Below are 24,861 nucleotides of genomic sequence, written 5' to 3'. Positions count from 1 at the left end.
GGTATCTCCCCTACCAATGTGGAAAATGAAAGCGTTCTTTAGCTGTGCTATACAGGTTATTTTTTTTCTTGTAAAGTACATCCAGATCACAGAGTCCATTTTCAAAGTAATTCTTAAAAGTTTCAAAACCAGAACCAGACAGTGTGGTATCAAAGCAATCAGACATCAGCTCAGGACAGGCTTACCTACAGAACTCCTACACAGGAAGAAGAGAGACACAAAAAATGATAATGAGTATCTACAGCATAAAGCAATTGTTTAGCTTAAGTAAACAGGACCTGGGAAGCAGAGAAAGGCATGTGAAAGGGAAAGTAGCTGTTCACAACATTGTGCAAAGGTAAGCTGCGAGTTGCAATCCTTTAAAAAGGGCATTCAGGGGCAGCTGCTTGTGGTAACACCAGGTCAAATCAACCACACAAGAGAAGGAAAAAAAAAAAAAAAAAGGCAACCTGACCCTAGCATTAAAGGGAGAGGGCACTACTCGTTAGAGAGATTGTGCCATACTGGGTATTCAGATGCGAAGATAACACCAATACAACCATCCTTGTTGTCTGTAAGAAGCTTCAGGCAAGGGACAAGAAAGTGGCTCTTAACAAGTACAAATAAGACAGATCTCTCGGTCTCTCTCAACATAAAAGATTACTAACCCAAAGAAATACATTAAGACTGCATGATACATGTGACTTATAAATGTACTCATAATACTAATGTAAGACTTTAGGAAAGTACTTGAGGATCTCCTTGCTGACCACTCAAACAGCACCATCTCTTCAAGACAGGGGGACAAACTAGTATGCAGCCAGTTACACTAAAGCATCAAGAGCCACTCATCGCCATGAGATGACAGGAATCTATAACCACATGCATTTCAAATGTGAAACAGACCCAAGAGGCAATGCTATGCCAGCACAGACAGCAAACAAATACCATTTAAATTTGCTCTTGAGTTCCTTCCTACAGGACCACAATTCCCACTGGAAACATCAAGATGGAAGAGAACAGATATTCCCTGTGTAACTTGAACAACTAGACCTAGAACAAAATGGGCTATAGCCCTGAACACACGGTTCCTTCTTCTTGATGCTTTCAGCATGAGAGAACATTGCTGCTGGTGGAGGAAGAGAAGACTTCACTAAGCTTTCACTAGCTACCAGTCCTCAAAAGCCTCATCCTCTGCAAATTAAAAAAAAAGGTGCATAGTAAATAGCACCGCTATTTCCTGTGTTAGAGAAATACACAACTGATAAAGATACTACAAAATAAATGCAACTGCTGAGATTTACAGAGACATGGATACAGTCAGAGAGGTTTTTTAGCTTTGGTTTTTAAACTTCCATCCACATTTCCAAACACTTTGGAAGGGAGGATGCATGACAAAGATTTTAGATTCCAAAGAACCCATGTATTTAGATATAAAAATGCCAATTATCTTAATCAGTATAAGATTGCAAGTCTGAACAAAAGTTTCACTCTCAGAGTACACTGTTTGCTAAAGCTGTAAAAACAGCCAGAATGACTTTCAGAGGTAGAAAATGATTGCTTCAGTTCTGAAAAGAAGTTTAGCCGAAAGACATATTTATAAAAATTTCTCCAGGTGGGGAAAAAATATTCTCCTAACAACAGAAGCTGTGCAGAAAGGGAGCCTCAGGGGTGATTAAATCAGATATAGATCCTACAAACTACTACTGGAACACTGCACTGCATTCCAAGAATGGAATGACTTTAAAAGGAATTGAGGAAAAAACAAAAGGGGAAAAACACATTGACTCTAACTTTTTTCAAAAGTCAGTAGTTCTTTGAATGTTTTACTATGTTTATGTTGATTAGAATTTGTGCATTTAACACAATCTATTTCAGAACTGATATTTCTGAAAGTCAAGAATGGGGCAGAACCTCTTCCCTATGCACAGCATGTCCTAAATTGTTCTGAAACCCTTACGGCTTTTCTAATTTAGGATTATTTTAATCATTTAAGGATTTGTTTTAGAGTTCATGGGAAGGTGTTGTTTTGTTTGTTTGTTTCAAATAAAGGGAATTAATACATACTTACAGTTCAAAATTTGCTTACCCAGTATGTGTCTGGATCATGTATTTCAGCTGTGTTCTTAAGGGTAATGTCAGATGCAGAGACATACGTTAATCTGCTCATGCTAGGACTTGAGTAAACTGACTGGGGTAGTAGACTCTCTTTGCAAGAAGATGCCTGATAATGTGATGTGCAAGTAAACTCAGCTGCAGACCTGAAAATCAGACTCAAAGTATGTCAGTATTAGAATATATTTCTAATGCTGCCCCCAAGAAAAATCAATGCTACACATTAGCTATACTATTCTAAAAGTCAACTTACTTAGCCATTCTGTTTAGTACAGTCAACAGAAATGAGAAATCAGGTCTCAATCAACCTTTACAAGTTCTGTCTTTCATGTACATAAAACTCATTTTCATTGGATATAAATCCATCAGAGTTCCACGACTGAACTCAGTTGTTAAGGTCACAGAAACAGCAACTTATTAAAATTAAAAAGGTGAATCAATATACTTGTATCTAACTAGACAGAACAACGTCAAAAAAAAAAAAATCATTCAATATCTCAGGCACCACATGTTATTATTTCCTATTCACTGCTGAGATTCTCTTCATTTCACACACCTGAAAACAAAGGATCTTTCACCACTTTGTCAAACAAGAAGAGATAACATGAAACCAATTAAAGTCACTGACAATTTCAACTGGAAATCCTAATGTCTATATAACACGCTTATAAAAATACATATAATTCTGCTCATTTTAACCTCACAGAAATGCCAGACAGCCTGTAATTCTAATATCATGTACAATATGCTAACTATAGTCAAATATCAAACAGTGAACTTAAAATTTACAGCAAAGAAATCAGTTGCCTCCTCTTTTTATTAAAATATACATAACCACTGGCTACCGGTCATGTTTATTTGTTTGAGACTACAAAATCAACTTAGTTGTAATCTTATAGTTTATACAACAGTTATTGTTATGGGACCTCATTTAAAAAAAACATTGCCCTTCCAGTTGTTAAAAAAGCCTCAAATCTTAAACACAAGTAGCAATTCCAAAATGCAAAATGGTCAAAAGCAATACAAATATTTCTGCCCATTCCCTCTCACAACAAGCAGTGGTGTGAAGCAGAGAACCAAACTGAGTTAAATACTTGCAAGTTTATAAGACATATTTTCATTGGCCTATACAATGTCAAGCTTTGTTATCACATAATTAACACCATAACCCCCAACCAAGTAGTATGAGTTACACTAGAGTAACGATAAATAAATACAGCATTTATAGCTCCATCAACACAAAGTTTTATGTATCTGACTGGCTATTTCGTACTCTTGCATTATTGGATAATCCTGAGCAGAAACAGCAAACGTGTTCCCATCCAGCATCTGTCTCATCAGAGCAGTGAGGAAAAATAAAAAGTTAACAATTCCTTAGACTGCCTGCCCATACACATAATACAAGCAAACAGAAAGCTTAGTCCAACAATGAAGTCTTAGCTTAATAAATATCTTCTATAAACAGAGATCAAGGACAACAATCAAACTAAAATGTGATCCCTCAAAAAATCTCATGAAGCATTAATAATTCTTACAACCTGCACCAAGACATTTACCCTGAAAATGCTGTTCCAGAAGCCTCACTAGGAGAAGAGTGAATTAGTGGTGAAGTTGAAGGTCTGAAGCTACACTGATCATCATCTAGAGGCTGCAAGTCACATTCAGGTAGAACGGGTTTACCCTCTGGTAAGTAAACAGAATTTAATAACAGTATTAATTTAAACACAGGAACAAGGCTACTGTCAAGAAAAGGCTTTTCAGCAACTGGTTACATTTATATAGGTTTACTTACCAGTACTATTCTGGGAGGTTGGGGAGAGCTTCTCAAAAGTTACATGTTTCGCATTCCCAACACAACCAGTACTGGCATCTTTGTTTCTTTTCTCTGTTTTTGCATTTTCCTTCTCTTCATCAGTGTTCAGTTTCTGCTTAAGCTTTGCTTTTGTAGGACTTACTGAGACACACTGACTGGATTGCTTGGCAGGTTTTAAGTTGCTGACTGACAGAGTACTTCCTGTACTTCTCTCCACCAAGTCATTACCTGGTCCAGGAATAGCATTTGTTGCTTCATCTACTGTTCCTGCATCTTCCCTGATGCAAGATCTACCAGTCTGATCATTGGTCTGGTAAGCAAGCGGACTTCTCCGTGCCACTTCCACTTTTCCTGCTAAATGAATTCCACACATCTGTGCTTCATTTCCAGTAGGTGAGGTCTGGGTATCAAGTGTATCTGATCCAAGATCAGCATTCACTGACTGTAAATGCTCACTATTTACTAAACCAGATAACTTTTCTGAATATTTAACACTATTTGAAGTTACATCTTCACGGCTGGGAACACCAGATGGACTAGAGAAATTCTGAATATCGTTTTTTTCATTAAAATAATCCACAAATGGCTTCTCTATTTCTTGCTGCTTGCTATGATTATTTATCAAGTCTTCTGCAAGAGTATCCTTATTTTTATCTTTGCCCAGTAAAAAGGCATCAGGCATAAAGTTCTGTACAGATGCTTCATGTTTCACAATGCTCTCATATTCGCTTTCATGTCCGATCTCATCTGTTTGTTTGAGGTATTTTTCCATATCAAATTCTCTATTTTCCACAATGCTGGACAAGACCTGATTAGTAGAGAGTTCTGTCTCTTTAACAATTCCAGGAAGGAAACACGTTCTTTTATTTTTTTTAGAGAGTGCCATCATCATAGCAGCTAGCTGGGAAGGATCAGCACTAGAGGAAACATTAGCAATAGCAGATGCAATTGTACTAATACTCAGGACAGAGTCAGAATTATTAGATACGTTGTCTTCAAACTTGTCTTCCTGAATTCCACCCTACAAGAAACCAATATGACTTAAGCACCAAATCAAGACATTTTTGTTTATTGTTTTATTTTCTGTGTTTTGTTTCATTATTTTGCATTTTGGTATATGGTAATATATTAACATCTCCAGTTGTTACACTTTTAATTGCCTGTCAAGAAAGAGCATTGCAATAGGCATAATTCTCATTATACTGAGTTTAAGTCTACTCTACAAAGTTGTTTTTTAAAAAAAAAGATGAAATAAAGATTGCCTACTAGGAAGCCTTAGTTCCTGTAAAACTTTTAAAATCCTAAAATGTTTTAATTCAGTTGCAAGAATTGGGAGTAAAATCCCATCAGGAAAAAAACAGCAGAGAAGCAGCAACTATGACCAAATACAGTGTCTTCCCACTAAAAAGGGGAAGACACAGCCAAATATCAGAAACTTGATCACATTACGTCAATAGGAATCTGAAAAACTATGGGCTGATGAACCAAGCAGCTACAAAAGTGAAGGAGGGATAAAAAGGAAAACAAGGTGGTGATAGTAACACCTGACTCACTATAGCAGGGACATCAAACTCATCTTCCCCAGGGGCCACATCAGCCTCGCAGCTGCCTGAAAGGGCCGAATGTGATCTTAGGACTGTATAAATGTAATTGGTCATACATTTATACAGTCCTAAAATTACATTCAGCCGTTGAAGGCAATCACAAGGCTAATGTGGGCCCCAATGAAAATGAGTTTGACACCCCAGCACTACAGGATCATGGCATTCTAATCAAACTATCCTAACAAACAGTGGCACCTGCTAGGGTTCAAATGATCAATATAAAAAAGTAGTGGCTTGATATTAAAGTCCAAATTTAGCCATACTCAAAGAAACAATAATAATTTGAGCTATTTGAATTTTGCTCAAGTTCACAGTTGAACTTAAAAATACAAAAGAAATACCTTAGCTTTACTTTTGGTAGCAGCTTCTGTATTTGTGCTTTTATGTATTTCACTTACAGCATCCATGCTATGCCATGCACTTTCACAGCTAGTAGAATTTGCATGTTCTTTTGGTTTTGCTTCTAAGTCACCTAAGAACGAACCAAAAGACAAAGAATTAATTCATAGTAAGTAAATTGTCTAAACACCTGCATTCCTGGGATATACATGTTCTTTTAATGCTCTATAGAAAACAGAGCTGTTATAATGGCACAAATCCAAATACTGAAAGCATCATTTGTTTCCTGTACAGTACTCAAAGTTTACATTCAAGTCACAAAATTAGCTGCTATTATGAATACCATGCTCACACTCTTCAAATTTTATTTTCAGGTAGCTTATCCTATCAGCATAAGCTAAACAAACCTTTCCATACAATGGCGTTTGTAAGATAACATGAACATAGACAAAACTCCAGTAGAAAACAAGAACAGTTAGATCTGAGTAAAGCCAACTTTCTTATGCTGGACACAGCGTTTGGCTGAGGTAGATGGCAAGTGGTGACTTAGAAGGATTATGTTTAGGAGGGTGTTTGTTTCTGAAATGATCAAAGCCATGAATAATCTTGACTGGGAGATGAAACCCAAACTAGGAGGTATTATTCATATGAGATCCAGAGGCTACCATTTAAACAAATGGATTCCTACTTGAAGGAAAATATCTGGACTCCCTAGAACACTAAAACCAGCTTTTAAAGACAGGTGAGAAAACAAGTACAAAACAACATTTTTGGTTTCATTTGGTTAGCGGGGAGGTATTGTTTTGTTTTGTTTCTTATTTTTTGTTTGTTGTTGGGTGTTGTGGTGTAGTTGTTTGTGGGTTGGGTTTTTTTGTGTTTTTTTAAATCTTTTTTTATTACTATTATTTACTTCTGTTCTTGTAGTAGGTATTTGGGGCTTTGACATACTTTGTATTTCAAGTAACATCCTTCTTTGGCTGCTGACCCCTCAGCTTCCTCTCCATCCCCTGCTCCTTAAGCAGGAATTGCATACTGGTAGTGCTCACAAAGGTTATTATTGCCAGTACTAATGAAAATCAGATAGCAATAACTATGAATATCTGGGCCAAAAAGTGACCCAAATATCTCCCTTCACTAGCCTTTATAGCAACCCTCATGTCAAAATAAACATATTTTCTTATTTTTCTATTATTCAAAGCAATAATTATACTCTAATTTCATTGGATAGAGGTCATGAACTCAATGAAATCCTGGTATTTTTGACAAAAATTCAGACTACTGTATAGTGAATTTAAGCACACCAACACTAGATTTTTAAAAAATAATTATTAGAGACCCTTTAAAAATATTTGCAAGGTCCCGCTATGAGTAAAATTACAGCTGTAAAGCTGTTTCGAGGAAGCAGGCTCCATGAAAGCCTGATATTTTTCACCAATGTAAAAAAGTATTTAAATCATTGCACTTTCAGTACAAGAAGATTCACAAAGATAGATGTTGCCACAATCCTATCAAGATCAGTTGAGATGCTTTAAAATGCACTTATCCTTTCCTAAACAAACATTAATGATAGGCATATATATAATATATATATATATATTTTTTATATATATATATATATATATATATATGCCTGCTGTGATCTTTACAGATAAAATTTTGGAGGAACCTCCTAAATTATTTATGTAAGTTAAACAGATACCATGCGATTGTTACTTTTTTTTTTTAAAGATGGCAGAAAAAATGTAGACTATGTTTTATGCAGATACGGTCAGCTCAGCTATAACCCAAATTGTTTTCCTTCCTTCTCCTATCCTCTATACTTACATGAGGAAACAGACCAATTTTCTGTGGTTTTTTTGTTTGGTTGGTTGATTTTTTTTTGTTGGCAATCCATTTATACATCTCTTTCAGCAGGAAAACTCTTACGAGACTTTTATTATTACAAGACATTCTGGTAGTTATCCAGTATCTGAAAATGCTGAAATATCTAAAACAATTTAGGGTAGTATTTGGCATTGGAACCTTCTTTCTTGCAAGTGTTTAGGTTCTGTGTTTTTCTGTGGTGGGAAGGGTGGTGGAGTGGAGGTGCTAACAGAAAGTGATCTATTTGTTGAATGAAAACTAGAGTCTTTCTGTCACAGAATACTCTTAATAGTCTTTAATAGCTATATATTAATACAAGTAATTCTTAACTACTGTTATAACTACTGCCTAAGGCTGAGCCTTCTGTTCTCTAATTACCTGGAAACATCTCAAACAATTGTGAAATCTCATGGCCAGTGTCAGCTCCTGACGAATCAGATTGCCTTAGCAAAGCAACAGGTTGTCTTTTCTTCGGAGATGTAATACAGTAACCAAAAGATGGCTATAAAAACAAAAATATTCCAGAATACAGCATAAGTAAATCAAATCATTAATTAATAGGTTCTGTGTGCTTACAAAGCAGTTTCAGCCATAGTGCCTCCCCAGTTGGTGTTTGGCTCTCATGCGACTGAGAAATAACATATGCCTCCTAGCATCCCAAATACCTAGTCCAAATACATTCACATTCAATGTACACATAAAATAAACTAACAACTTATTTATATCAGTTAGACAAAATAAAGTACATATGCTCTCATCATCTCTGGCTGGAGGCATGATCTGCCTCTCACCCTCTGAACGCACCAGGGCAGCATGCCAATTCCACCAATTCACCAGGACATGACTAAATTACACATATTTGTAAGCATGTTTGACTTCTTTCTGCCATTTTACACACTTCCCTGTCTTTTTTTTTTTGTCTGCAACACAAATGAAATGCTGTCTTCCAACAGCAGATAAGAGACAGGTATCAGACAGATGCAAGAAGCATACAGAAGTACGTAGGTTAGAGTCTAGATAACTCTGTTTTACTGAAGTTGGGCATTCGCCTAGATAGGTCAACAATCAACAGCCATTCAGAGATACCCTCACTGTTCAAATACCCCTGTCTGAGCAGCTTTTCATTCAACTGCTGTATGGATTGTTTGCTTGGACCTCCACTGCGTACCCTGTATATGGTATACTTTTCTCTCTCTAATCCTACACATAATTAGTTCCTGGGCAAAAGGTGAAGATGAAGATTCATCAATAACACCAGCCAGCCCTTCACATCAGAAATGCCCAGTGGGAAACAAAAGCCAATCCAGACCTGTCACACATAGAGAATTTCCTTTGCAAATTAACTTAAAAAAGTAGTTCTCATAAAAAAATGTTACAATATAAAAAAAAACCAAAAGTAATGCTAGCTATTGCTTTAATATTAACATTAGAATACATACCCGTTTCACATCACTGCCTCCACCAAGACACCCAAGAGCTGCAGATCTCTGACCAAAGAACTCCCCCAAAGACAAACGTAAATAACTGGCATCTTTATCAAGATCCGATGTTCTCAGCAGAATGCAGCTATTGGGTGATCTCCATGAAGCATCTGCTAATTCAGATGCATTTGCAATGTCTACTTTTTCCACCTGCAGACAGAGATTTCAGAAGATGTAAATAGCAAATAAATTAGAGAACCACTCTGTTTACACTGAGATAATTAGTTACCTGCACAAGTCTGTGTGCTTTCTCAAATTCTTCCTGGTCTTTTGCAATCATAGCTGCTGCTTCAGCTTCAAACCAAAGGGAAAATTTATTAAAATAAGGTATAAGTTATTAAGTGTTGTAATTACTATTTTGCATCATTAAACTAAATTTTGAGGGACAGATATTGCAATATTTAATTCCATATCTGAGACAGTTTGGAATGCTTTTTGAAACAAAAGACTCTTCACAGGAAGAGTAGGAAACACAGCAAGAAGCTAACAACTATAATGATAATATCATTACAGGCTAGTATCAACAACAGCTTGCAAGTAATTTGTAGTATCTAAAGCCTAGAGGCTTCGCAACACCAAATACTGATTTGTTGAAATGAAAAAAAAAAAAAAGGGAGGAAAGTGTAACTTAATACTATTACAGATAACAGCTAACTAAAAAGGAAACAGATCACATACCTCCAGTAATGAACTCGTCATTTATTTTATCATCTTCAGACAGATTTAAATCTTGTTCTTCATCAAATGAAGTATAATATGCAAGATCAGTCACCCATTTGCCCTCTTCATTTTGATAGACAATGCTGTGTGGTAAATCACCTGAAAGATACATCAAATGCTACACTGTTGATTAAAATAAAAAGGAATATGACAAAGTCTCTTAAGTTTACATTAAAGAGCTCACTTGCAAGAAGTAAACAACAAATTAAAAAAATGTAGCTCAAGTTGCTTCAACTGCAAGCTTAAACTAGTTTCATCATCAAATAAACAACAGTCAAGTACAATATGCATCAGTCAGTATTAAAAAAAAAAAAAAAAAGAAAGTTAAAATTTATCCATGCTATATACGTTTTTATTACCAGTTCGTACAACTAAAGAAAAATGCATAGCTTACAATTTTATTTCTTTTTCCATGCGACGGATTCTGGTCACAACTGTATAAATGGGTTACATCTAAAGCAACCTACCTCTGTCTGTTGTAGCTAAACTTATGTTCTCGCAGCTGTCTGCAGTTGGAGACAGGTAAGTATCAGCAAGACCGACTCCACTTTCAGTTGCATCTGTCTGAGGTGCATTTGCACTGGGAAGAACTTTAGGGGTGGTGTAGGGCCCCAAAAATCCTTTTGCTGTGTGTAGTTCCTCTGCACCAGAAGCAGCAGACTGATGCTCAGAGGACTGTGTTTCTTGCTTTGGAAGGACACCTGAGACATCAGCTTTATGGCTGTCAGTGCACTGAAGATACAGTGAATCTAATCGCAGCTCAGAAGCAGTGCAGGAATCAAGCACATCCCCAGTAGTCATGGAGTTCTTAGAAAACAACAATCATTTAAGAAGTGTCAGAAGTGCAATTTTTAACTGTTTGTGATAACAGTTCCAGGTACTAACTTGTTTGAAAAATGTATCTAAAACCAAAATGGTGTTATCAATTTTTTGTAAAGGAAGTTTGGGTTATTAGTTCAAACTCTAACAAGCTTTCAAATGCACTGCCATCTTCTACTGCAGTCTTACTCTATATGATAAACAAAAATTTAAATTACAATTTCATACCTGTTGCCGTGCTGCTCTGGGCAGCATTTCTCTTTGCACAGGACATCCAGTTATTCCTTGATTTTGTGAACCTTCATCAGTAGCATTTCCAGAGTCTGCTCCTGTCACAGCCTGGTAAGTGCTGGGAACCTGAAAGTTCTCCTTTTGAAATAAATAAGATTTCAGTTACACTCAAACAGGTATATCAAAGAAAAAAAAAAAAAAAAGTAACACTACAGTTGTTTTCACAGTGTTAAGAGATTCTCTAGTAAAGAAATTATCATACTTTGTTCACCCCGGTGCCACTGCCAGGGGCATCTCTAGCTGCTGTAACAGCACCACCACCAAGGACAATAGCTACTGGCTATGCCAACCTACGCATCTGCCTCCAAGGGCACACAAAGAAAGAAGATGCAGGATCTTTTCTTATTCCTACTACATCCTTTCATTCCCTTTAACAAGGGAACTGTGCTACTTCTCTTCCCCTTCTGGATGATCCACTGCTGGATGAGGACTCCAAATCCAATTCGGAACCAGTTCTATCTATCCCATTGCCTATCTACGATGGCAGTGAAGCAGAAATGTCTTACACAAACAGAGAAGACCTGAGGTCAGAGAGCAAAACTGTGTGATTCTCACTCTTCAAACAATCACCTATCCCTTTCTTCACATACAGCCATACATCAGCAACTGACAGCCTATGCAGACTACTTTTACAGGGTTAAAATATCACTTCCCACAGCTTGGAAACCCTGATGTCAGTTGGGAAGTTTCTGAAATTTCAGAAGCAACAGTTCATTTAACTTTTTAAATCAATCACACTTTCCCATTCTGGTCAGAATTGCATCCATTGCTTCAAAGCCAAGAAAATGGAAAGGCACTTAATTCCCCACAATCTGTTTGTAATGGAGCTAACTGCTGCTCAAAGGCAAACCACAAGCCAGCAGCTTGCTGCTCTACACTTACCTTTCACACACTGAGCAGTTATTTAAGAGACTTACTCTGCTGGAAAAAAGAGTCTCCGTAATGCTATATACACTTACTAAAACCTTGGACATTCCTATCCAAGACAATAAACCAGTGATCAAAAAGATTTTATAAACTAGTTGTATGATATAAAAGAACTGCCAGCATGTTACTTCTCCAGTTATGGAAACAAAAAATAAACCAGAATGAGCTACAGTTAAAACTAACTCTAATTAAGAAGAGCAACAACTACTAATAGTAGCTTTGTCACAGAATCATCAGATTAAAATGAAGCAATTCCGACACAGAAAATAAGACCATAAGAAAATAAGACATTACAAGCAAGTCACAAGTGAGATGAAAAGATGGCCTTGGCTTCAGTTCAGCTGACCAGCTTGCTGGAGCTGCACGGGACAGTGTAAAGTAAGCATTTTATGGGTATTAGCTTTTTAAAAGACATTTATCATTTGTCAAGAAAATATTTGCACTCAGAAGCTGGTAATCAAAATTAAAATTATGCCATCACAAGACAATGTATTCATATCAGTAACCATTATCAGTAGAGGCTCCCACTTAGTTATCAATTATATAATTTCCCTTAGTGGACTTGAGAGGATCCAAAGGATTTACCTCCAAACATTTTACCATCTCTGACACTATAAACCACCACCAGGAAGCTGAGAAGGGAAACAATATGTATAAGAAACATTCATACCTTAAACCGTTCAAGAGAATGCCTCAGAGGTACATTAAGTTCAGACCACCATAAACAATCCACAACTCTAAAATTAATTTTTACTTTTGTAAAGTCCATCTTCAGGAAATACTACTGATGCTATATTGAATAAAAGAGACACCATAACAGCAAACCCTTCAGCTTTGCTGCAGATCAATGCCATTTGGGACAGCCAGCTGCTTCCCTAATTCCACCTTATCTCATATGCAGCAAGACTTTCTGTAACAAGCAGATGAATCAGCTGCCAGGTCTGTGCTACAAGGAGGAGGAAAAAAAAATACAAAAATAGCTACACAGCTTCTTTCCTTTTTTTGTTTTATTTTTCTTTCCCCAAGGAAAGCCCTGCAGAGGGAACAAAAAAAATCAGAAGCTCATCCAAACAGCTTTGTTTCTAGTTTAGAGCTGTATTTGCTATCTTTAAATTTAAAAAGAATCCTGTGCTGTACAGGCTACCTGTTGGACAGTATTTGGATTTGTCAGGAAAGAAATAAAACCTAGTTCACCCTGGCAGACAATCCTCCATGACACTAACAATTTTTAGGACCATTTGGCATGCTGAGCTTTGAACTTGACTTTAAACCTACTTGAGGTATGCCATTTTCAGAAATCTTCAGTGCTGTACAGTATTCTGAGAGTTTCTGTATGTTGGTGCCTTTTCTTGCCATTTCTGGTTGTATCAGCTGCTCAAAATAGGCTTCTAGTTGGTTATCAAAGAACACTTCATCATCAATATCATCATCTATTGAAAGAGAAGAAAATATTCCAAAACTTGTTTAGTTACACAGAACTCAAGCTCTCAATTTTATCCATGCGGGTAAACTACAGGGTGTTTCAAAAAGATGGACCAAATTTGAAATACAGACTGCTTTGAAAGTGGGCCCATCTCTTTGAAACACCCTGTAGACTTCCAACTTGGGTACCACCCTGAATGCGTGGCATCTAAAGAGATATGAACTGAAACTCAAAATTCTAACTGCATGTAAATGCTCTTCAGCATAGGAGTTTATCTCCATTAATCTAAACTGAAATTCTAGCTAGGGTTACCACTTCATTAAACAAATGCCCACATTTCCACCTGTATTTTTTAGATTCAACTTCCAGTTGTGATCTTCTCTGACAAATTCCATAGCCACCAATTCCTATTACAATTTTAAAACAGACAGTTTCCCAATGAACAGTTTTAATATTCCTAATACTAGTTTTTGATCAAGCATAATCCTCTATTAAATACTACAGTAAAACAATACCTTTCTTCTTGAGCCTGCAACAATAATATTGAGTAATAATTCTAGACTCAACCACCCAGAATTATAAGCACACTTACCAGTGGAATCTTCTTCTGAGTTTGTGAGAGATGAGAGTTTCTCATTTTCCAAAAAACTTGAAAGGCTATTGCTAAGATGATCACTTGAGATTTCACCTTCCATCAGCTTTTCAGAAGGTTCAGATGGACCAACCTGCAAAAAGTACCCAGACAGAAATGTTTCTAGGAGTTACTAGTTGTTGTATGAATTCAGTTAATTTAAAAAAAAGAAAAAAAAGTTAATGAGGTTAATGATATTCCAAAACTTCCCCCTCCCTTTTTTTTCATACTTATCCCAGCAAACATTCTACTTTCAATGGACTTTGCCTGCTAGCTTCCAGAATGCATACACACATAAAATAGAGGGATCATAAAGGGGAAAGACAGAAAAAGCATCTGAGGGACACCAGACTTAGAAGACCTCAAAAACAAAACACCAAACAACTGCATTTAAGAGTTTACACTTGAAAAAAATTGCCCCCCTTCGTTAAGTTTCAATCCCAATTTCTAAACACAAAGAAAGTTCTCAATAGTTTCCTGTGCTGCTTCAACAGTGCTTCTTCAGAAATCATATACTCAGATCAAACCTCTTTTGACAGTTTCTTCAAATGAGCACACTAAATTACTTATAAAGTAGCATTTCAGCTGAATCTAGCTAACTGTAAATACTGTATTGTTTATATACCTGATTGATTTTTAAAAACAGCACAATATAATGTCTGGTTTGGATTTAGTCTCACATTCTTTGTGATAAATAGACCATCTTTGACAGCAAAAAGGTTGAAGTTCAGAAAGTAAAGAATTAGAAAGGAATTTGAATTATAGTTTTCAAATGATAGCCTGTGAGCATTCAACTGCAACCCACTGGCCACTGTGGCCCCCAGAAAAATAAAATAGAAGAAAACTAAATCAATTTAGTCAATACCAGCTGACACACTTAAGGAGCACATACCAGACAGCGCCTGGACACAACCTGAGGCATCTTTTCTGTAAGGGACACAAGACCTCCCATTCCTGTCAGCCTTGTACCTCTGTGCCCATAACTGTCAGCTTCTCTAACACAGTAGATAAAAACAGTTGAAGTACAGCTCTGCCTGTCAATACCTGCAGCTACGTGCTAGGTCTGGGACAGACACAAATTAAAAAAAAAATACAGAGGCAGCAGGAAGAAGACATCTTCACTAATATTCCTCAAAGGAATGAACAAGTACAGAGGCAAGCCAAATCAGGTGGATATCGTCTACTTCCATTTCCAAAAGCATTCCAATAAGTTCCTCAAAAGGCTTTTCACTAAGCTAGACTACAATTAGAATAAAATGTAAGGTCCTTATATGGATAAAGAACTACAAGACAGCGGAGGGAAAGAGTAAACAACAACTGTCACAATCGAGAAAGATCAGGTGGAATCATGCTCCCATGGTACTAATTATGCTAAATGATCTGCAAAAAGGAGGCAAAGTGAGGCATAACACAGTCAGCATGCTGGCACTGTTACAAATTTAAGGGATACATGACATAAGACAAACACAGTTCAATCACCTCCCTCTTCCTCTCACAAAATTAAGTCTAGCACAAGATTATTATTAGAAAACTTTTAATTTCACTATACACACAAAAGGTTTCACCTTGTTATTCTTACTGTCTGGAAGAAGACATATGCCAGTTGATAAATCTGGAATAAAAGAAAGTAGCGTAATCAGTATTATACTATGTTCTTGTTATACTACTAAATGCTAACTATTCTATAAGAGAGCAGACTGAATTCTTGAAGGTCTTGGCATACACCATAAACATAATCCTGAAACACATACTTTATAAGAACATGTAAACTTTGGTATTGTGATAACAATGATCAAAATATCTGGGAGTACTTAAAAAGGCAGGGATTCATCAGGGCTAGAACAGTAAAAATTATACAAGACAATTACTGCCTTAAAGGCTGCTGTAAGGCAGCACAAAAAAGGAGTCACAGGTTGCACGAGCAGAGGTAGGAACAAGTGTTCTGTTCCACTGTTGCATTTCATCTATTGGGCCAATTTTTTTTTTTTTTTTTTTGATCACTTGTAAGCAACTTCCATTTGTTGCTGTTACATCCACCCATAATCCAATTGCAAGTCCCACAAGACAGAGAACATTTTACACATGAACATACAGATTATAGCAAAAAAGGTTCCTAATTTTTAAATAACAGATGGAAATAAAAGGCAATTTCTGGAACAGAATCCTAAACCTCGAATAAATAAAATGTTAAAACCAATTAACTAAATATGATCAGGCACTATCAAGTCAGCCTCAGTTTTCCAAAGCATCTTGATTTTTGTTGCTATGTTACTGCCACTTCCTCAGGTCTACCAGAATAAGTGACTGATGTCAACACTTCACTGTTAGGAGTGTGTTTTATAAGGACCCATTTATATTACAAACCATAGTACTTTCTCATTGAGTATGTTCTCTATTAAACTATTAACACTTTCCTTATGAAAACCTATGCAAATATTCCGACAGAGCTTACAAAAGGGTAGTGATTAGAAGTATATATTTACTAAGTATATTTGCTGAGTTTTAAGGAGAATATAGAATTTTATCACAGGACGAGCAGCAGCAAAAAACCCAAACAAGTTTAATGTCAATAGCCACCTTTTTAAAATAAGACACTACTCCACTCATACATAGTTTTCACAGCAAGAATTCCGAACTACTTTTTCATGCATCATCTCACAACAAAAGTAGGTTTCCGGCTTCTATAACTGCAGTTAAAAATCACTTATTACAGGCTGGAATACAGCAAGAAAAGAGACATTCATCAAAATATAATCTCATAGACTTACATTTACTGAAAGAGAAGGGGTAGAAAACAACTTACATACACTTTTTGCACAAGCAAAGTTCCTGAAATTAATTCAGATTCCTACTACCATTCTAACTATGGTATTTTATAGCAAACATTCTCATCAGCTTCTGTCTAGTTTTGTACTTTGAGAAGAAATCTAAGAACAACAATGTCAGCCACAAGCTTTCTCTGTTTTCAGTTTGTTCAAATCTAAGAGATTCTTTTTCAAAACCCATTTACACTATGCCATAAAAGAGTGAAAGGGTCAAGAGAAGACACATATAGCATAAAAAGCTAATTACACCAAGTAAACATTTTTTTCTCAAATGTTAATACCTTCCGATTGTTCGAGTGGCAATACCTCAAGCAAGGTATCTTTATTATGATTTGAATGCTCAATGACATTCTGATCTTGCTGTCTGTTTATTGAGTTGGATTCTTTCAAACTAATAGTTGACTGAGGTTCTTTCACTTGTGTAGCAACTTTCCTGGAAAGAAAATTATTTCAATGAAAAATAACTCAGTGAGATATATAAACATTAGTATACAACACCTCTCTATATGAAGATGTGAGAAATTTTCCAATTTTAATGCCTTCATTTCTAGGAAGTCAGCTGTTCCCATTAATATAGGTTCTACAGATCTGTTACTTGTAAAAAAATAGATCTCAATATTACAAGGGTTTCAGTTTCACAATCCAAAGTATGAACTAATAGTGAAATTTAACTTAACACATGCTTCTTTACATTTTTCAGTTTGCTCTTTTCTCTTTCATTTCTGCAAAAAAGAGGGAAAAGTATAAGGGGAAAAGGGTCTATTCCAGGCGAGTTCCATGATCCATTTGAGAGCAAGTTAAAACACTAGACAAGACTTTCCTAAGTCCACAATATCAGCATGCCTTTTGTAACATTAAATTAGGGACTATATCATAAACAACACAAATCACTGAAATCCCATACAGCTCCATTAAATAACAGCTTTTATAATTCTGTGGGAAAGTTATTTTTCGTTTCTGATTTCATAGAATTTCCACATAGGCAGATATGCTAATAACGTAAGGTGTTAAAATTTCCACATTGAGGGAACTGGACCATACTTTTGCTTTAATATTTCAAATGTCAGTTTTATTTATATATCTAAAAGTTTAAAATGCAATTATTTCATGCTTTTTTTTTTTTATTTGAATACAAGAAAGAAGCTGACTCTCTTAAATCTTATATCCTTTATCTTTATAGGGACATACTTCCTATTGTGCATTTTTATCAGTGAGAAAAAGGCACATTGTGGTTTCTATCGCAACAGTAGGAACAAATTTGATCTCAATCAGAAAAATGTATCCAATAGCCACTAACACTTCCAACACTTAGTAATGCTCTCTAAATTATTTCATTAACACTAGTTATTTCTTACGGAACAGCAATCAATGAGGCTACAAGGAAGCTAAATTTAACAGAAATTGATGTTCCTTTCTGTATGCAAACTACAGGATACTTACTTGGAACAGATTTAAATCAGTGCAAACTACTATTCAAATACATGACATGAACCAGAAACATCAGCTTAATTCTAGATTATGCAATGTAAACTAAGTAAATACAAGCTGGATTCAAATAAGTAAATTAATTAATCAAGCTTAGGAAATATTTAATTAGTGTGACAACAAAACAAAACACCACAGTTAAAAAAACCCCACACTTCTAAAGGCTTTTTCCCGTCATGTACATGAAGCCAAATTAGTCAATTAAACAGCAGAACGCTGTTCATGTAGGGCTGTGCAGCCTAAGCGGTAGCATTTTACTGGATGCTTCCACAAAGCTGCCACTGTCCCTCCTCAGAAAACATGGACGAGCTGTTTCAGTAGCAAAAGCTGCCTTGGCTGCCAAACACTGTAAGCAAACGGGTTAACGCAGAGCTGAGCTCTCCAGTTACTGCCATCGAAAGGCAGGCAATTCAATTCTGAAGTATTTCAGAGTTAGCTGACAGTACATATCAATCTACATGTTGGTACACGCATTTTAGGACAGAATTAGATTTTAACTTTTTAATTAGATCTCACTCACATGTCATCACAAAAGCTGAGGGTAAATTTCCCCATAGGCTCAGGATCTGAATGACTACTGTGAGAAGTTCCCAGTGGAGGTGAATGTTGCTCTTCTAAATAGGATGCAAGCACATCAGAAAGCCTGTAAAGGAGAGGAGGAAAAAAAAAACGCAACAGTCATTCTAATATACACCTCTCCTGTTCTCCACAGGACTGGAAAAAAATAAAATCATATTGATGACCACTCATCTCCTGTAAGTTCAATTATTTGAATATTTTAGCATTTTCTAGCCAATCTGTATTTACAGGTACATGTATGTACCCAGAATGATCCTCTCCAGTCTTCTGGACTAAGTTCTTTAGAGAAATACCACATTATCATTTTTAGTGGCTAGTGCTGTCCCCTCTAGAACACTCACTTCTGGACCAGGGTACAGAAGTTTGATCTTCATGTTAAGTTACAGGACAGCAGTGACCAAAGGCTTCTAATAATTACTCTTTGCTCTACTCCTTGCTGAACAAATCATTATAAATTGTGTTAAATTTTAATTGGTATCCATAACACTAGTTCTTACGCTACCCTTTCTAAAATGTGCCAGATTCAGAGAAGTTACATGAAAAGTTACTGGAATGAAGAGAGCACACATGTAAAAAATAAATTATTCTCTATACCACTTCAAACTTGAGTATGCTAAGCTGAAGAGTCAGATTGAAAAGAACTTGATGATTATCAGTATAAAAACTAAGCTATTATTTTAAAGGGTAATTTTAGTAAAAGTGCCTTATGAGTTATGAATGTAATGCAGATTCTTCACCACTAACACAATGACTCCTAAGTTTGCTGATTATCATGTTACTGATTAGTAAACAGTTTTATCATGTACCAAATAATCTGTCAAAATAATTTTTTTCTCTCCAAAGTTAAGTGTTTCAAATCACTCAACTGATTTTTAAACATTAATTGCTATTAACTGATAATCTCACCTGTTGTCCCAACCTGTTCTACTCCTGGCAACAGTTGAAGCTGCAACAGGTAAGCCAGGGTTTGAGGAGATAGTAACATTTTCAATAACGCTTGCAGTGCTATTCAGTGAATAGCCCAAGAAGCTTGGTAATGTTTCATCAGCAATATTTCTGAACTGTTCCATCATCCTGCACAAGCTGCTTAAAATAGCACTCTGCTCGGCAACACGATCAGCCCTGGTCCAGCAGCATCTGAAAGCAGGAACAAGTTATACAGTTATACAAGCCACAGTAATGCTGTCAAAAATACATTACTCGCAGATCACTAATCAATGTTCTTTGGCAGTCACACCACCTTATATACAAACACGCATAAAAATGACTTCTAGTTCTCTCTCCTCAAGCCTTTTGGGGGCCACGGAGTTTTATAACATTCTTAAGACTTCCTAAAAGGAGGAGCACTCGCTGCAAGTGAAGAGCACCGGCACTGCAGCCCGTGCCAGCCTATATTTAGCCAGCAAAGCCGCTTGCACCCCGCCAGCCTCCCTCCATTTCCACAGCGCTGAACACCTGGGGAGCTGCGGACTCCGAGACGCGACCACCTCGGACCGCCACCCGCCAGCAGAGCGCCGAACGCTACCGACCTCCTCGCGGAAGGCCCAAGCCCTCCTCCCCTCAGTGCTTGGTGCAAGCACCACCCCTCCGCCCCTCACCCGTCGCGGCTCGGGAGCGGCACGATGGCCCCGCCGGGGGAGGCAGCCGCCGACACTCAGGACGGGGAACGGCTCGAAGCCAACGACCCCTTCCCCCCAAACCAGGAGGAAATAGGCCCACCCTCCCCCCAGGGGGCTGCCGCGGCCAAGACCGAGCGGCGCGACCCCCCCGCCCCGTCCCGCCGCTACTCGCCTGAGGGGAACGGGAGGAACCGCGGCCCAACCGCCAAAACTTCAAACTGCCGCCCCCTCGGCCTTGCCTTGCCACGTCCCGCCCAGGCCACTCGGCTGCGCAGCGCCCCCCAGAGGGCGGGCGGGCCCCGCCCACTCACCTGGCGAGCGACGGCACCAAGAGCTCCCCCGCGCACGCCAGAACAACCCCTTGGCGGGTGGCGCGTGCGCAGCGCCGCCGCTTAGACCCCTCTCCCCCCCGCCCGCCCCAACTTTCCCTGGCCCGCGCGCGCGCTTCGCTCCGCCGCCCGCACCCAGCCAATGGGCGAGCCCCAGCCGGAACCGGTGATTGGCCGACGGGGAACGGGCAAAGGGGAAAAAGTTTGAAGGGGGAGACAGAGAGAGAAGGATGCTAATTGGGCGAGGGGCACGCGGCACCGCCCAGCCCCGCCCCTCCGGACCTTTCCCCACTGTCCGTTAGGTGGCCGCCGGGGGAGTGGGGCTGGATCGTTGGTCACACGGGCCGACTGGGCAGCTTCTCGGGAGGGGGCGATGAAGCCAGTTATTTGAGGTATTTGCTTACGGACCGGTGAGGTTTGAACCTCGGTACCGGTGAGTAGCTCGGGGTCTGTCAGGGGAGAGCGGCGACCTCCCCCAAGATGTGACGTCTGGCCGGCCGGTCTGGCCCTGCTGCCCCGGGACAAGGCATAACGGCCTGAAAAGGAAAAAGCTTTCGTCGGATTTACTGGTGTGACATTTTATATTTATGAGACAGGTGTTGTTTATATTCCTGACAGCAGCCTTACCAAGTGGTAGATTTAAAATACTGACAGTAGCTCCTGTAATCATCCCTTCCTAAACCCTTCTGTAATCTCCCTCCCTCCCTAAGGTTCTGCTGCTTATGTTCAAGGACCCAGATCCTGCATAATCTCGAGTCACGGAAGCGAGAGAGATGAATAAAGAGGGAAGCAGAGTGTGAGGAGGTAGAGATGGACAGTCAAGGATATGGAATGAAAGGTCGTGTGTAGCCATCAAAGCAAAGTGGCGGGCAGGGGGGCAAGGCAAGCATTGGCCACAAAACCAGCATGAGTTCATTTGTTGAAGTCAACCTACTTGGCCAGTCCATTGGAAATATGACTTACTTGCTGTGAAAATGTAACAGCGTGTTTCCATTAGTAAGAAGCATGACTAGAATTAGGATATCTAATACTACTACTACATGCTCAGCACAGAGGAAAATAACATGACCATTACTATAAACAAATGCATCAAAAGCTACAAAAAGTTGAAATTTACTTCATTGTTACCATAACTGGTTATTTTGGGCTCCGAAAGAATAACAGAAGCAAATTTAAAGACAAAAAATAATTGCAAGCAGGAATCTTTCCCTTACATTTGATTTATCAAGGACAGTTGTATGTAAAGAATTATCTTTAAGTATATTGTACACTACTTTTTGCTAAACTGCAGTAACTGAGACACACGTGACAGATACTATAGGGTCTCGCATTACAAACTTAGCACAGGGAAACAGCAGCATATCTAGATACTGTCACCTTCCTTTTCTTGATGGCTGCTTAGGAAGGAACCCTAATTTTTTCCTCAGTACAAAAAGAAATGCAGTAAGAAGATCAATTGCTGGATTAAAGGGAGTGGCCTAAGACAAATTCTGCAAGTGGCTTAAACCTTCAAAAGTACATTCTTCTGTTTTCAGAATGAATCCCAGTGCAATAGATTGGGTTGTGTTTTTTATTTAATGACTCATTTTTCCACAGAAAAATATTGCTACTTCATACCCCCATTTAAACCTTATTTTTTAATCATGTAACATTTCCATTGTGTAACATGCAAAATAGGGCATGGTTCCAAAAAAGTTAACATTTTGGTAAAAAGGTCTAAGTACCTGCTTTTACTAAACCTTCCCCCCCCACCGCCCAGTTCTGTTCCTGCTGGTTAAAAAATAGCAGCAGCCTACCTCCACACACAGTCAGCAAGCAATCTGTGACACCACTGTTACCTCTCATGGCTTTTTCTTAAAACTAGATTCCTCAGAGATAACAAACAAATGTGGCATATCTGAGTAAAAGTATGGCATATGAGTAAATAAAGTTTTCAGAATATAAGTAAAACTCACAGGGACTTCGTATCCGTTTGGAAGAATGCAGGCTGCCCTCTCCATTACCTTATTCTACTGGTCTAGTCCATGAAGTAGCATATAAGCCCACGTTGCAGCATACAAATACAGTATTACACTTTGGGTTTCTGCTGCACAGATCCCACCTTTGTCCTTCCACCCTGCCAAGATCTACCAAACAAATTCAGCAATTGCACCCTGTACAGTAAGGCTAAACCCTAACACCACCATGTAGTAATTGCTCACTTTTATTCTCCTGCCTGTCTCTCTCCAGCCAAAGCCCAGTCAATGCCAGCATGCTGATCCACAGCAATATCCCTGTGCCAACATATCAAAAAAGGCTTTTCAGTCAGTACTATTTCATCCAAATGTCCCGTGTGAATCATTCAATCACTGGGAAAGAGTTACCATTTGAAATCCAACTCCAGTTTATGGATAGTCTCTGCAGACCTTCAACACATCCATGTGAAAACTTAGAGCAGACCCTGTGGCAGAAAAGTGTAATACACAACAGAGCATCCAGAATGGCACATGACTTCACAAAAGGCAGGCTATCAGAATGGACACCTAAAATCAAAACCAGCTCCTTCATCAGAAGCCTGTTAATAAAAAAAAAAAAAAGGCACAGCTAGTACAAGAAAAAGCATACTAATAGAGACCTTTTAGAATAAGTTTATTAGTCAACCACAATTATAAAATTTAAATATTTATATAGCAAGATGCAAAATTCTTCAGTAACCAAACACTCCTAACTATTTTGCTGCAGTATACACAGGAATGGTTTTGTTTCTTTTAGGAGTTGATCCAATATCATCCTTTAGTTACACAACAACTGCTTACAGGTATGTTCAATGTTGAGAATATATTTCACATTGGCCAGTGCAATATACAAAAAAAAAAAAAAAAAATCAAGACCACACTGATTCCAAAAATAAAAGAAAAAAAATAAAAAAGGACAGGCACATTGAAGTCAGCTACTCTGTAAATAGCTCATGATTAATACTGTTTGTATGTGTTGCCATAGTTCAGAGGGTACAGATTAAAATGCTCCTTTGATAAACAAACATAAATAACATGTTCTAAATGGTGTAGTTTGTTTTGTAAAACATGCATGTGCATGAAGTCCCCGATTTTTTAAAAATCTTCTGTATCAGAGAAGAAATACAAAGGTAGCCAGAAATGGAAGCATTCACAAATGCCAGAATAAGGCCCTTCAGAGTTTATTTAAAGCCACATGTTAAACCCCTTCATTCTCAGGTAACAGATTAAGAGGCCGAGATACACATCGTCTGCGAGGGTGAGGATACTGGAGGTTGGCAGAGTCAGCATCGCAAGAGTGCTCTATCAGAGGAGGAGGAGGAAGGAGCTGGGCATGACTGGACCATCTCGATCCAGCCCGTGGGGAATCCAGAGGGGGAAAGAAATACCTGAAACAATTAAGAAAGGAACAAAACACCAAAACAAAAAACAAAACAAAAAAACAAAACAAGAAAAAAGAGAAAGGTAGTAAATACAAGGAGAACCAAAGGGGAGAAAACACATGCTAGGAAAAAAAAAAAAGGCTTTAGTATATCCATGCCAAAACCAATAGAACATAATAGCAGAAATCAAGGCTTTTAATTCAAAACAAGACAAATTTGGAAACTGCTCTTTAAAGGAAAATAATCCAGTCTTTTCCACTGAAATTCATAGAAAAGAATACTGTGATAATAATCCTAGTATACATTTTTACAAAAGAACAGATTGCTTTGGAAATAAAAAAGGATATAGTACAGCTATTAACAGGCTTTTGTTCTCCCAGAATTCCTGTGATTTGTCAACAGTTTTTAGTAACGCTTCATTTGTGACACAAAATATACATTAAATATTACGTAAGTACATTTTCTGCATATGCATCTAATTCAAATTAACTGCACAGCACTTCTAGAATAGACATAAAAACATCATTGTTTTTTACAATACTTTAAATTTAATAATATACATTTACAGAGAATAACTACTTTCAGTGAAATACAGTTTTTGTATGTATTTACATATTTCTGCAAAATCCTCAGAGTAAATTTA

General features: G+C 37.9%; 1 protein-coding gene across 1 annotated transcript in view; it reads right to left on the bottom strand.

Annotated features, from left to right (window-relative positions):
* CEP192 (centrosomal protein 192) overlaps positions 1 to 24,861 on the bottom strand; it is an 82,875-nt gene that overhangs the window by 46,405 nt on the left and 11,609 nt on the right. The window contains exons 9-28 of the mRNA XM_071805501.1: positions 24,041 to 24,224; positions 23,378 to 23,396; positions 21,125 to 21,378; positions 20,825 to 21,075; positions 19,801 to 20,031; positions 18,836 to 18,958; positions 17,112 to 17,263; positions 15,571 to 15,617; positions 13,967 to 14,099; positions 13,227 to 13,381; positions 10,962 to 11,102; positions 10,382 to 10,721; positions 9,873 to 10,013; positions 9,424 to 9,488; positions 9,153 to 9,344; positions 8,092 to 8,215; positions 5,853 to 5,983; positions 3,887 to 4,928; positions 3,651 to 3,777; positions 2,069 to 2,240 (exon numbers count right to left, since the gene is read on the bottom strand). Of these exons, the coding sequence (XP_071661602.1) occupies positions 2,069 to 2,240; positions 3,651 to 3,777; positions 3,887 to 4,928; positions 5,853 to 5,983; positions 8,092 to 8,215; positions 9,153 to 9,344; positions 9,424 to 9,488; positions 9,873 to 10,013; positions 10,382 to 10,721; positions 10,962 to 11,102; positions 13,227 to 13,381; positions 13,967 to 14,099; positions 15,571 to 15,617; positions 17,112 to 17,263; positions 18,836 to 18,958; positions 19,801 to 20,031; positions 20,825 to 21,075; positions 21,125 to 21,378; positions 23,378 to 23,396; positions 24,041 to 24,224 (4,024 nt within the window). The remainder of the gene's footprint in view (positions 1 to 2,068; positions 2,241 to 3,650; positions 3,778 to 3,886; positions 4,929 to 5,852; positions 5,984 to 8,091; positions 8,216 to 9,152; positions 9,345 to 9,423; positions 9,489 to 9,872; positions 10,014 to 10,381; positions 10,722 to 10,961; positions 11,103 to 13,226; positions 13,382 to 13,966; positions 14,100 to 15,570; positions 15,618 to 17,111; positions 17,264 to 18,835; positions 18,959 to 19,800; positions 20,032 to 20,824; positions 21,076 to 21,124; positions 21,379 to 23,377; positions 23,397 to 24,040; positions 24,225 to 24,861) is intronic.

The sequence above is a fragment of the Patagioenas fasciata genome, chromosome 2, assembly GCF_037038585.1.
Source record: "Patagioenas fasciata isolate bPatFas1 chromosome 2, bPatFas1.hap1, whole genome shotgun sequence".
Classification (NCBI taxonomy): Eukaryota; Metazoa; Chordata; class Aves; order Columbiformes; family Columbidae; genus Patagioenas; species Patagioenas fasciata.
This window is presented reverse-complemented; position numbering and strand designations above follow the sequence as displayed.